Raw genomic sequence first — 11,672 nt, forward strand, 5'->3', positions numbered from 1 at the left:
AAGAGCTGACTAGGTGAATTTAGGTTTTGAAAGCAACAACGGGGGTTAAAACTTCCAAAGAAGCTCGTGTGATTGAATAGATGGCAAGCCAAGGGTGCTGCTATATTGACGAATGTGTGTGTAATTGTTTTCTGAGACAGCACAGTCGTTTTGGAGTAACACTACATGGCCGTCAAGGTGGGGGGCATGATTTTGCTTCCTTGAAGAACCATATATGGAAAGCCAAGGTACTCGAGCTTTTGGTATGGTATGATGGACAAAGGTCGGTGCTCTCTCCGCCTTTTTTTTCTTCTTTTTTTCTTTTGCCTTTTCCGCTTTTTGTCCGTGTGACGTTGTCCAACCGGTAGGAGTGTCACATATGACCGACAACAAAGCTCACGACAGTGGCTTTTTTTCTCCGAGGGAGGGTTTTATTTTGCCAACTTGTTGAAGTCGAAATTGAAGTTCAAGTGGGGAGAAGTGAGAAAGAGTGGGTTTGGCTTAGGGGCGGGAAGAAACGAACTTAGGAGGGAGCCAAAAAAAAGGTTAATGGGGGAGTGTCTTGCAGTTTATTGTTTTTTTGTGGGCTGCCGAGCATGTGTTGTTACAGTTTCTGGCAAGCGAGAAATGTGCAAAAAAAAAAGGGCTCGTGGTAGTGAAATATCAATCAATTAATATTATTAATGCTGACCAGTTGCAGACGACGAGTAGGGTCTGAGAGAAGTGATGCAGTTGGTCTGGCTTATTTTTATTTTTGTTTTGTTTTTTCTGGTTCGAGTTACTTTGTAGTGGCTGGATGGTCAAAACAAAGGCAAACGGCACACCGGTCCCGCATTGAATTAAAAAAATAAAAAAATAAAGAAATAAAATAAAAAAAAGAAGAAGAAAAAAAAGTGGCGTCTAAGATATTCCCCAACTTACAGGAAAGGGAGCAGAACAGACAGACAGTTGCAGCCAGCCTTCTATCAGGTACCTACCTAAGCAAGGTTAAGGAAGGTAGGTAAGCTAGGTACCTAGGTTTGGGCTTGCTTAAGTACCTAGGTAGGTTCCACTGGTTCTAACCGATCTGCTTGCGGGTTGACAGCTACCTGAAAACATCCCACGATATTTTACCCCCTAAAATACACGAGACTGACTATCTTGTTGTTTACTTAATATTATCATCAACATCATCGTCTCTAATTTTCGTCCCATCTAATGTTTGTCTCTTTCTTAATTCGGCCTTTGTGAGGTATCTGCCCCTCCTTTACACCCCCTAAATCTTAATTGGACCAGGTCAAGTCAGAGAGACCCGCTTCTGTTTACAGCATATCTCCCATTGCAAAGCAGTGGGGACCGACTTTCCTTGACCGCCGATGATACGGAATGGAAAAGGAAAATGGAAGAACAACGATCATGACAAGAACAAAAACAATTAAGGTTGTCCTATAATGAATGGCCAGGGTTGATTGAATTCAGCCCGACTGATACGCCTCGTGGAAACAACGTACCAAGTAGCTAGGGTACATAATCACTAGGATAGATAAATAAAATAGTACGGATACTGTAACTTGTGACTTGACTCCTTTAGCGTGGCATGTCAAATGGGGTGGGTGCTGAATTACTATGCACCCGGGACATCCTTTCCGTCAGATTTGGTCATCTTCTTTGCTCCATTTGGAGCCACACCCCACCGCCCGCCCCCTCCCACGAATAAAATGATCTGACTTTTTCTCCAGAAAGGACGTTTTTCTTGTCCTATTTGGCCTCGTCTTGACAGAACCCTATGTCGCTCTATCGGTATGATGGCCATTCAACCTCCAATAGCGTGTTAAGGCCGGGGGGCAAATCTGACCGGTGCAAAACTTGGCGTTGGGATCGCGCCACGCTACCAAAGTCTGTACCTTGCTTGCTTGCTTTGCCCTATCTGTTACTCTACATACAGCGGAGTACACGATCGATTGCCTATAGGTAGGTGGCTTTCAAGGGCTTTCTTTGACTAAACTATGTATACGAAGTACGGAGCACGGAGATGCAGCCAACGCAGGATTAACTGTCAGTTACGTGGGTTGAAATACGCCGTTCTTGACCGATATTCTTTTTTAGCCCGCGTAATAAAATGTAACCAAAAGTACGCACTTCTTAGTATTGGCCAAAGGAAATACGGACAAAAAGTTTTCTGGTAGAATGATAACAAACGAGGGAAAATAGAACGCACATGTCCCAAATCTTATGATTCCGATATCGCCTCATCCTGGTTCATACTTCTTTCGGCCGCCGGTGCCCTGATAGGGATTGGAGTTTCGTCTGTACTTTCACTTTACCTTGATTCTTCTTCTTGTTCCTCTAAAAACTCTCACCGCCTCACTGCCAAACCCCTCTTGCTCGCTCAAGCCCCATGTCGTCATTTAAAAGATACAGTTTGCCTGTCTACATAGGTACTCCCTACCTGCCTGGGGTTGTTTGGGTTGATTCTCTTTCTTTCCTTTTTTTTGTAGGTACTCCATACTATCACTACTAAGACGAGGACCCATTTAATATCGGAGCCAGGGCTACGAATACGGGATTTATACTACCGAGCAACATGCCAACACCACCTCGTGATATATATATACTTTGTAGTAATGTAAATGGACTTAAGGAACTTTCCGTTTTGTTTTTATTTCTAGCCATACATATTTCGAGGATCTAAAAGCCCATGCGTGGTGCATAATGCCTCTAAAAGTACAATAGTAAGCCACCGAACAAGATACTTTTCAAGACTTTTCCCCATTGTTTGTCTGATATCGCAAGGTTTTCCCCAAGGAAAAGAATGCCTGCAAGGTCGGGATCAAGTATCAAGGATCTGTTCACACAGTCAAAAAAAAAAAAAAAAAAAAAAAAAAAAAAAAAAAAAAAAAAAAAAAAAAAAAAAAAAAAAAACTCGAAAACACAATGGATGCGATTCTAGCCTCATCTGGACTCGGAAACAGCCTAATGTCTGTTTTGTTCATCTCCCAACACACATGCTTGCAGATTCGGACATCTTGGAACCGGGTACTGCGTAACTTCCCGTTGGAGGGACGCTGACCAACAAATAAGACGTTGTGTCATCCGATTTCCCGATTTTTTTTATTTTCTATTTTACTATTATTTTTTTCTTATCCAGTTTTGAACCCGCTTGCTGCAAAGAAACGGAAAGAAAAGACAAAAAAAAAAGAACCTTTCCCTATCTCGGCCATACCCGTCTGATGACTCGTGGGCCAAGGACAAAGATCAAACCTTGATGATCATTGGTTTGGTATGGGGTATGGAAAGGCTCGCGGGCTGGCGGGTAAGATCACAAAAGAAGACTACTACGCAAAAGTTGTGGTTTGACTCGTTTTGGAAATACGTTTTTGCGGGAGAAAGGGGGGGGAAAAAATCCAAAAGGCCTCCAAATCCACGCAAACTTCCGTTGACTTTTTCGACGGAAAGTGGGAGACTGGGACTGATGTGGACAGGGTTTTGGCGAAGTTTTTCCTTGGACCACTTGAGATTCATCTATTCAAGCATTTCCTTGGTCAAAACTCGGGACGTTGGTTCTTGCTGCCATGAGGCGGTTTGCCAACTGTCTGATAGGATGCTCGCCTAGATTAACTCGTCATCTTGATCGTTCATGTGATGTTGTACTGTAATCCAAAATAAAATGAACATGAACAAATGTGGGTGATGCGAGACTTGCGCTACCTTTGGAGACTGGAGCAAATATCACTCCGATTCGCATATTCATATGTCCAATTTGTCCGATGTGTACGGTATCCGATGTACCCCGATGTCCCCTATCGATCTCGATGTCCCGATTGGTAAATCCGCCGAACAAACCAGAGAGTTCCGATGCATGTGTGTTGACAAGGAAGGAATAATAACACAATCGGTAACTTTTTTCAAGGTTCAATACAGGCACGAGCTCCTTGGGCCCGGATCATCCATACCTCGATCCCACATCCAGGCAAAACTAAGCCCGACGGTACATAAATCATTCACCCTTGCAACAACACCAACAAACCTTGCAGCGTCTCGAGGAGCCTCCCAAACGATGGTCTATCTGCCACCCGGGACACCGAACACTGGCCATGTAACTCCTTGAGCCGTTCTAGAACCTCCTCGGCCGAGTCGGAACCGGGTTCACGCACCAGACCGCACACGTCCTCGACCAGGTGTGCAAAGGCTAATAACTCGAGCCCCTCGAGCAGCGGAAACCTTCCGTCATCCCCATAGATCGTCGCGGCCCCCATATCCCCTAGTAGGGCCTGCCCCTCGTCGTCAACCATGATGTTGTGTGCGTAAAGGTCACCATGGTAAATCCCGTTCGAATGTAGGTGCTTCGCGGCGGCTGCCACGCCCGCTAGGATGTTTACGGCAGTCTCGGCCGACAGCGACGGGTCCAAGGCGTCATAGCAATCCCTTGTGCAGCTGTCCAAAGACGGAGGCTTGCCCAGTGTCCGATACCTTGGGGGGATAAGCTGCATGACTAGCCCACCCTGAAACCCGCCGTTCTTCGTCCTCCGGCCTTCGTCTGGATGTCCATGGATGCGGCCTAGAACGTCGACGAGGTTGGCATGCGCCCCGGCAGACATGCACGCCCGCATCTCGTCAATGGGCGTCCCGTCACTGGTAAGTGAGCCGCGGAACAGCTTCACGGCCACGTCTTCCTCGGAGCCATCCCGGCGCCAGGTCGCCTTGGATATGATGCCGGAGGCGCCCTCACCGAGGACTTCATGCGTGGCAAGGTCGGCCCAACGGATCCGTGGAAGACTTTCCGAATTGCGACGGGCACGTCCCGTCGTCCGTTCTAATGCTGTGCAAGGATTACCAGCAAAGGAGAGAAATGCGAGGTTGGGGAGATGGAAAAGCCAGTCAGGAAGCAGATCGATTCGGTTGGCTGACAGGCGCAGAAGTGTCAGTTTCTGACATCCCGCCATCTCCTCCGGCAGCTCGGTAAGAGAGTTCCCCGCCAGCATGCACTTTTCCAGCCGACCACAAGAACCAATGGACTTGGGCAAGGCCGTAATCTTGTTGTTTGTCAAGATGAGCCACCTAAGCTTTGGCGGTAAAGAGTTCTCCGGGATGGATGTCATTCCGTTGTCGCGAAAGGCGACCATCGAGAGAGACGGACATGATGCAAGAGCTGAAGGAAAGGTTGCAAAGCTGCAATTCGACAAGAATAAGATTTTGAGGTTGGGTAACTGAGTACCAATGTCAGAAGGAAGAGAGGAAATGCCTGTGCCTGACAGGTCGAGATGTATTAGATCTGGACCAAGAGAGAGGATCTCTGGTGGAAAGTCATCCAGTGGACAAGTCAATTTGAACTTGGAGAGTCCTTTGCATGCTCCAGAGCGCAGATCTTGCAGTGTATGCATTGCGGCTATGTCATGAGTACAGGATTTTGACAAAGTTAATATGGTGATGGTGACTGGCCTTCACTCGAACGAATTCCAGCAGTAGATTCAGCTCATACTCCGTCCGTCCGCCTTGGAACCAGCCACGTTGATTAAAGAGGAGGAAAGCGTAGCCTTAAACCGTCCAAGTGGAGCCAAATGATGCATACAATCAAAATAAAACGAAGCCATCGCGCTAGGAACAGTTCGTGAGCTAGATCAACGCCAGCTCAATGTGACAGGCAGGGATATGAGAAGGGATGATGTATGGTTTAACATTGACTTGGTGCTTCTCCTGCTGATTGATACCTGTTTGGCCAGAGCTTTTTGGTGTTGATTGACGGATCAAATCAATGTGGGGAAATGTCCGTGTAGCGTGAACATGTACTTTGTACATTTTGATGACGCACGGGCCTTTTACAAGCAATCACCGCGCCCAATGCAAAGTTACTGTAGGTAGAGAGCAAGCAGCTTGCAGATTTCAGATTGTGAAAAGCACGTCGTGCGTCGCTGGGCTTGCGTGCAAAGGAACCCTCAGCATCCCGCTATTCAAACCGACCGACTACAAAGATAACTCGCAGAGATCAAAGTAAACCGACTGTGCGGCTTCTTCCCCGAAACTATTCAAGCCCGAACGTCCAAGGATAGACAATTCCAACGACTACCCAAATGACGCGTTCTTTGGCGCATCACTAGCTCGCCGTCGCCTCAATCTTGATGCGCCCGACAATCTGAAACCCCGACGATCGCGCAACAATGGCGACCATGGCCATCAACGGGCAGCAGACGCAAAAGCGACGTCCGTCATTTGACGACGACGACGACGAGGACATGCCCATGGCGAAAAGAGCGCGCACCGATTCCTCCCCTCATCCAGTCGACCAGTCTATCCCAGACTTTCGCAATCTTCTCCAAGCTCAAGAAAATGAACACGCGCCGAGCAAGGACACAAAGACGACTGCTATTGGCGACGGTCGCCTCCCCACCATGGAGGAGCAGGCTCGTAGCGGACTACGTCGGAGCATTGCGCTCGTGTTGAAGGAGGTTGGCTTTGATAGCACGTCTGAGCCGGCCCTAGAGAGGCTGACGGAAATGACAGAAGAATGTGAGATGCGACTGGCAGATTGCTGCGCCCATCGCTGCGCAGAACAGAGATGGTCTCAACCGGTGCTAACCCTGCAACAGACCTCACGGAGTTGACGCAAGAAGTCAGGCTATTCGCTCTCGCCTCTCGGCGAACACAGCCCATACCTACAGATTATGAAATAAGCCTAAAACGCTTCAACCTGGGAACCTCGCTGCTCAGGCCACATCTAAGGCACCCGATAGCCAAGAAGAAGAAGCGACATCTGCTGGAGCCGACATTTGCGACGCCGGCTGCGGCTGCCACTGATGGACCGTTGGACGGCCTGCCTCTTCTCGGCGAGGAGCTGAGCGGCAAGGCAGAGAAAGAATCCAAGAGCTATATTCCAGCATCTTTTCCAGACTTTCCTAGCATCCATACATACAAGTCCACCCCGCAGGACGTCGACGAGGTCACGGTCAGAGGCACAGGGCTGAGGCTACCCAACGGCGAGCCCATCAAGGACACGTTGGCGCCCGAAGAACCGTACGCGGGCGAGGCGCCGCCGAGGGCCGATCCTAGGCGGATGCGCGAGGCCTCTGCTCGGGAGTCCAAGTTGGCCGAGGAGGCGTTGCGGGGAGTGGTGCGGGCGAGCAAGATCAACACGCTCAAGGAGGCGAGGTTGGCTGCTCAGCGGAGCAGGATGAGCCGGAATCGCTACGACTTTTGGGAGGAGAGCATGCGCGACCTGGTGGAGGATGCGTGCGGCAGCAGGAAGAAGAGTGGTGATGATGGTGGTGGTAATGACGGTGACGGTGACGGTTTCACATTTGCTGTTGCTGCTCCTGCTCGGGGAAGCACAGCTGCCAGGAGTGAGATTGCAGATCACAGCATGATTGTCAATGCCCACAAGGTTGGACATCGACAGGAAGTTTCGAGAGGAGGAAAGCGGGCTGCCAAAGATACTGTGACCAAGTGAAGTCGCACCGAATATCTTTCCTCCATGGGTCAACACTTCTCTTTGGTCCTTGACTACAAGATCCTTCGAGTGGCTTCTCAGAACATTTCATCTTTCTTCATACCCCTTCAGTTCTTGCAATCAAGAAATTCGGCTGGCTTGATTTGCAGAGTTCTGCATCAAGGTCACGGGCAACATGGCATTTGGCAAGGAGTTTTTGGCGCACGCTGTATTATTGGGCTTTGCATAGTTTGTATGGGTACCTAACTACTTTGGTGAAGGAACCTGCAAGCAAATGGTGCAAGCAGGACTCCGCGGTTGAGCATTAAACAATGATATCCACTTCACTTCACCTGTATTGCATATTGAAGAGAAGAGTTGCTAAGAAAGTGTTGTTGGAAATTGTGAAAATGGGCATACCTAGTCAAATTTCCAAGGCATTTATGCGAATGCAGTACTTCACAGTAGTTTGATGCTATCGGCTAACCTGTTGTTGCCTTGCCCGGCAAGTAAACGGGTACCTGCCCGCGACCTGTCGCGACGTGAGTGGGTCTTTGTCAGGCAAGCTTGGGCCATGCATGACCGTCTATGATTGGTCAGTTTGCTTCATCATTCACTTTTCCCTCTTGCCCCACCTAACGCACAACTCGCCTTCGAAAATCAAGAGTGGAAAGGAGAATTCTGGAGACGAGAAGAGCCTGAAATTTCTCCCTGAATCCAACATCCAATTCCCTCGGTCTCGTCTTGTTCTGCCTCACACAGCAAACTTGCAAATATGGCTGAGCAGCTCATTCTTAAGGGCACCCTCGAGGGCCACGTATGTCAATCCCCCAATCCCCAGCTTGCGAGTTCAAAATTGGTAGCCAGCGGATGGTTTTCGCGACTGCCCCTCCGCTGCTCGCAAAGGGCGCTCGCGCGCCAGCAAGTATCGCGAGAAATTTTACTGACGATTACCTCTTTCTTACTTACAGAATGGCTGGGTCACCAGCTTGGCTACCTCCATGGAGAAGTAGGAATCGATCCCAGCATTCCCAGCGTCCGATTCGACTTGACGAAAATACTCACATATCTCGTTTTTACAGCCCCAACATGCTCCTCTCCAGCAGCCGAGACAAGACCCTGATCATCTGGAACCTTACCCGTGACGAGACTTCTTACGGCTACCCTAAGAGGTCGCTGAAGGGTCACTCGCACATCGTTTCGGACTGCGTACGTTGAAAAATCTCGAGGTGGAAAACACCATCGTGCTATGGAAAAGCACGGTAAAAACACACCAGGGGCGGTTTGGCTGATGATGGGGATCTGAAAATACAGGTTATCTCGTCGGATGGCGCCTACGCCCTGTCTGCATCGTGGGACAAGACTCTGCGCCTTTGGGAGCTTGCCACTGGCACCACCACCCGCCGCTTCGTCGGCCACACCAACGACGTTCTGTCGGTCTCCTTCTCTGCCGACAACAGGCAGATTGTCTCCGGCTCGCGTGACCGCTCCATCAAGCTGTGGAACACCCTGGGCGACTGCAAGTACACCATCACTGAGAAGGGTCACTCCGAGTGGGTTTCGTGCGTGCGCTTCTCGCCCAACCCCCAGAACCCCGTGATTGTCTCATCCGGCTGGGACAAGCTTGTCAAGGTATGTTAATCCTGCTATGTGTTCGCCTACTTATTTATCTTCCACATGATGCTTTGCTATTTAAAGTATTTGCTACTTCAGAGCCCTCGGGCCATGAGACCAATCTTATTCACCAAGCACTGATTCCTTTATTTAACCTTTGGGTTTTGTTTAATATGTCACCAAAAATTTCATCGGCAAAAGCTGACCTTGAAACTTACCCAACCAGGTCTGGGAGCTCTCTAGCTGCAAGCTCCAGACTGACCACATCGGCCACACCGGCTACATCAACACCGTCACCATCTCCCCTGACGGATCCCTCTGCGCTTCGGGTGGCAAGGACGGCACCACCATGCTTTGGGACCTGAACGAGTCCAAGCACCTGTACTCGCTTAACGCCAACGACGAGATCCACGCCCTCGTCTTCTCTCCCAACAGGTACTGGCTGTGCGCTGCCACTGCCTCAAGCATCATCATCTTCGACCTGGAGAAGAAGAGCAAGGTCGACGAGCTCAAGCCCGAGTTCGCCGCCGTTGGCAAGAAGAGCCGGGAGCCCGAGTGTATCTCGCTCGCCTGGAGCGCCGACGGTCAGACCCTGTTCGCCGGTTATACCGACAACATCATCCGCGCCTGGGGCGTCATGTCTAGGGCATAAATGACCTCTGGTTGATGGGTGGCGGTTGGTTCTCTGGCTTTTTTGTTTTTGGGACGGTAACGGCGAAAGCGGTATGAGACGGTCTTTGGTCCGAAGGGAAAGTGGAATTAGCCCGTTGATGACCGCAAAAGAGGGAAGGGACATATCAAAGCTTTTTTCTTTTTTTGTTAAATCTCAACGATGCCAAAAGGGAGGAATCTCAAAGACGGATCCATGGTGGCGGGCGTCAAGGAATGCTTGTCTCGTTTCGGATTTTCTTTCTTCGGAGCACCAAAATCATGATGGCCCTGCTCGAATCGCAGCATGACAAATTTTTTTACCTTAACTTTTTTTTTCTCTGGGGTTTAAGATTGGTGATACATGAGTGAGGTCTTTATGCTAACGTGTCATGAGCAGAGTAGTTGCTTAGGCAAGTAAAGAATTCTGTCATCTCAAGATGTGGCGATATGATCATCAACTCTTGAGATGACATAGGTCGTGATACTCTTGGTTTCGGGTGCTTCACGCGATACAATCGTACATATAACTGACCGAAGTGGACAAGATATTTACACACACTCAGTCAAAAGGATCGCGATTGACAATGGGGCGTTGCGGCTTCAATCTGCAAGTCAGCCCTACTGCGCGAATCCGATATTTAAACCATAACATTGAGCTCTCTGACGCCTAGACCCTTGTATTTTATTCTCTATGGTTGGAGGCGATTGATTAGGCTCATGACATGTCATTCTCATCGATTTAAATATAAGTAACTGTAGTCTTTATGGTTCATTTCCTTCTATCAACTCAGTCTTTCGCCTGTCATTATCATAGGGAGCTAAAAGCGAAAGTCGTCCCATGGTCAATCATCAACCTCCCCCAAAATGGCACAGACGCCGTGCCCCCCCGCCCCCCCCTAAGACCGAAGTCGACTACAATCATTCGGGCAACTTCTTATCCTCAGCGGGCACAGCATCGCTCAGCGTCTCGGGTAAGCCCTCTCCCAGCTCGACCCCAACCTCCAAGCTCAGGCCCATGCCGCCCGCCTTGGTCTCGTCCCACTGGACCAGCCTCAGCTCGTCGCCGTCGGCCACGTCTGCAAAGTCAAAGATGCGGTAGTCGGCATTCATGTACCAGCAGCCCGTGACGGCCTGGCGCATAAAGGCCGAGTGGGAGACGACGGCGATGACGCGCTCGGGGCGGGAGCGCAGCTCGCGCAGGCAGGACTGGGCGCGGGCGAGAAGGGCCGCGCGCGTGTAGTGGTACAGAGACGCCGCCGGAGACGTCTTGTCCGGGTACACGGGGTCGAGGGCGCTGAAGTCGATATGGGGGAATTTGGGGGCCACGAGGGTCGGGTCCGTTCCCGTGTCACAGGGTTTGTCTGCGTTTTCTATGTAGAGGAAGAGTTTTTGGTTAATATGTTCTTTCTTGCCCTTTTTTTTGTTCGGTTTATTCTAGAGTATGATTCCAGAACAATTATATATTCTGAAACTTATGTTCCGTCTCCTGGTCTCTATACTATAGTACCCCGTACAGCGCTCATCACGGAAGTGGGGCAGATATCGGCAGTTGCTTGCTTTTTTTATATATATAAAAACTCTGGAATCAAATAGAGGAACAAGACAGAGAGAGCTTCTTACCTTGCCAACTAGCATTGGCCACCATGGGTACCTTTGACTTGCCAGTTTCTGCGTCGATCAACCAGTCAAAGGCAATGGTGGCCGTCTGCAGGCACCGGCGGAAAGGGCTGACGACGATGAGTTCAGGGTCGAGTGACCCCGGAAGACGTTTCTGCAGGTGAGCAGAGAGCGCAGCGGCTTGCTCCAGGCCGAGTGGCGTCAGTTGAGGGTCAGGAATGCTATAGTCTTGTGTTTCTGGAGTTAGCTCCCTGTTTTCTTTTTTTTTTTTTTTTTTTTTTTTTTTTTTTTTTTTTTTTTTTTTTTTTTCATTCTTGATATAGTTCTTTCTCAAGGTGCGGGGGTGAACTTATTGGAAACATTGTGCTCAGCCTGAGCGTGACGGATCAGGATGAGTGTGGGCGGCATTGTT

General features: G+C 49.5%; 4 protein-coding genes across 4 annotated transcripts; 2 read left to right on the forward strand and 2 right to left on the reverse strand.

Annotated features, from left to right (window-relative positions):
- Positions 1-3,959: 3,959 nt before the first annotated feature.
- Positions 3,960-5,081, reverse strand: PgNI_02873 (uncharacterized protein; the record flags this gene model as incomplete). The annotated part of the gene is made up of 1 exon (XM_031122930.1): positions 3,960-5,081. One exon carries the CDS (start codon positions 5,079-5,081, stop codon positions 3,960-3,962), a length of 1,122 nt encoding a protein of 373 aa, XP_030985530.1.
- Positions 5,082-5,912: 831 nt separating this feature from the next.
- On the forward strand, positions 5,913-7,731 carry PgNI_02874 (uncharacterized protein). The gene is made up of 2 exons (XM_031122931.1): positions 5,913-6,462; positions 6,543-7,731. Exons 1-2 carry the CDS (start codon positions 6,114-6,116, stop codon positions 7,397-7,399), a joined length of 1,206 nt encoding a protein of 401 aa, XP_030985523.1. The 5' UTR covers positions 5,913-6,113; the 3' UTR covers positions 7,400-7,731.
- Positions 7,732-8,038: 307 nt separating this feature from the next.
- PgNI_02875 (uncharacterized protein) lies at positions 8,039-10,071 on the forward strand. Its single transcript, XM_031122932.1, has 5 exons — positions 8,039-8,195; positions 8,350-8,387; positions 8,461-8,587; positions 8,693-9,010; positions 9,219-10,071. The coding sequence occupies exons 1-5, from the start codon at positions 8,154-8,156 to the stop codon at positions 9,642-9,644; spliced, it is 951 nt and encodes a 316-aa protein (XP_030985524.1). The 5' UTR covers positions 8,039-8,153; the 3' UTR covers positions 9,645-10,071.
- Positions 10,072-10,533: 462 nt separating this feature from the next.
- Positions 10,534-11,668, reverse strand: PgNI_02876 (uncharacterized protein; the record flags this gene model as incomplete). The annotated part of the gene is made up of 3 exons (XM_031122933.1): positions 10,534-11,013; positions 11,264-11,481; positions 11,610-11,668. The coding sequence occupies 3 exons, from the start codon at positions 11,666-11,668 to the stop codon at positions 10,562-10,564; spliced, it is 729 nt and encodes a 242-aa protein (XP_030985525.1). The 3' UTR covers positions 10,534-10,561.
- Positions 11,669-11,672: the final 4 nt, after the last annotated feature.

Source organism: Pyricularia grisea (assembly GCF_004355905.1).
Source record: "Pyricularia grisea strain NI907 chromosome Unknown Pyricularia_grisea_NI907_Scaffold_2, whole genome shotgun sequence".
Taxonomy (NCBI): Eukaryota; Fungi; Ascomycota; class Sordariomycetes; order Magnaporthales; family Pyriculariaceae; genus Pyricularia; species Pyricularia grisea.

Excerpts from the sequence above, each read along its gene's own strand:
- PgNI_02875 (XM_031122932.1), top strand. The coding sequence starts at position 8,154 with ATGGCTGAGCAGCTCATTCTTAAGGGCACCCTCGAGGGCCAC. Across the intron at positions 8,196-8,349 it reads AGGGCACCCTCGAGGGCCAC|AATGGCTGGGTCACCAGCTT; the intron begins GTATGTCAATCC and ends TCTTACTTACAG. Across the intron at positions 8,588-8,692 it reads CGCACATCGTTTCGGACTGC|GTTATCTCGTCGGATGGCGC; the intron begins GTACGTTGAAAA and ends CTGAAAATACAG.
- PgNI_02874 (XM_031122931.1), top strand. The coding sequence starts at position 6,114 with ATGGCGACCATGGCCATCAACGGGCAGCAGACGCAAAAGCGACGTCCG. Across the intron at positions 6,463-6,542 it reads GACGGAAATGACAGAAGAAT|ACCTCACGGAGTTGACGCAA; the intron begins GTGAGATGCGAC and ends ACCCTGCAACAG.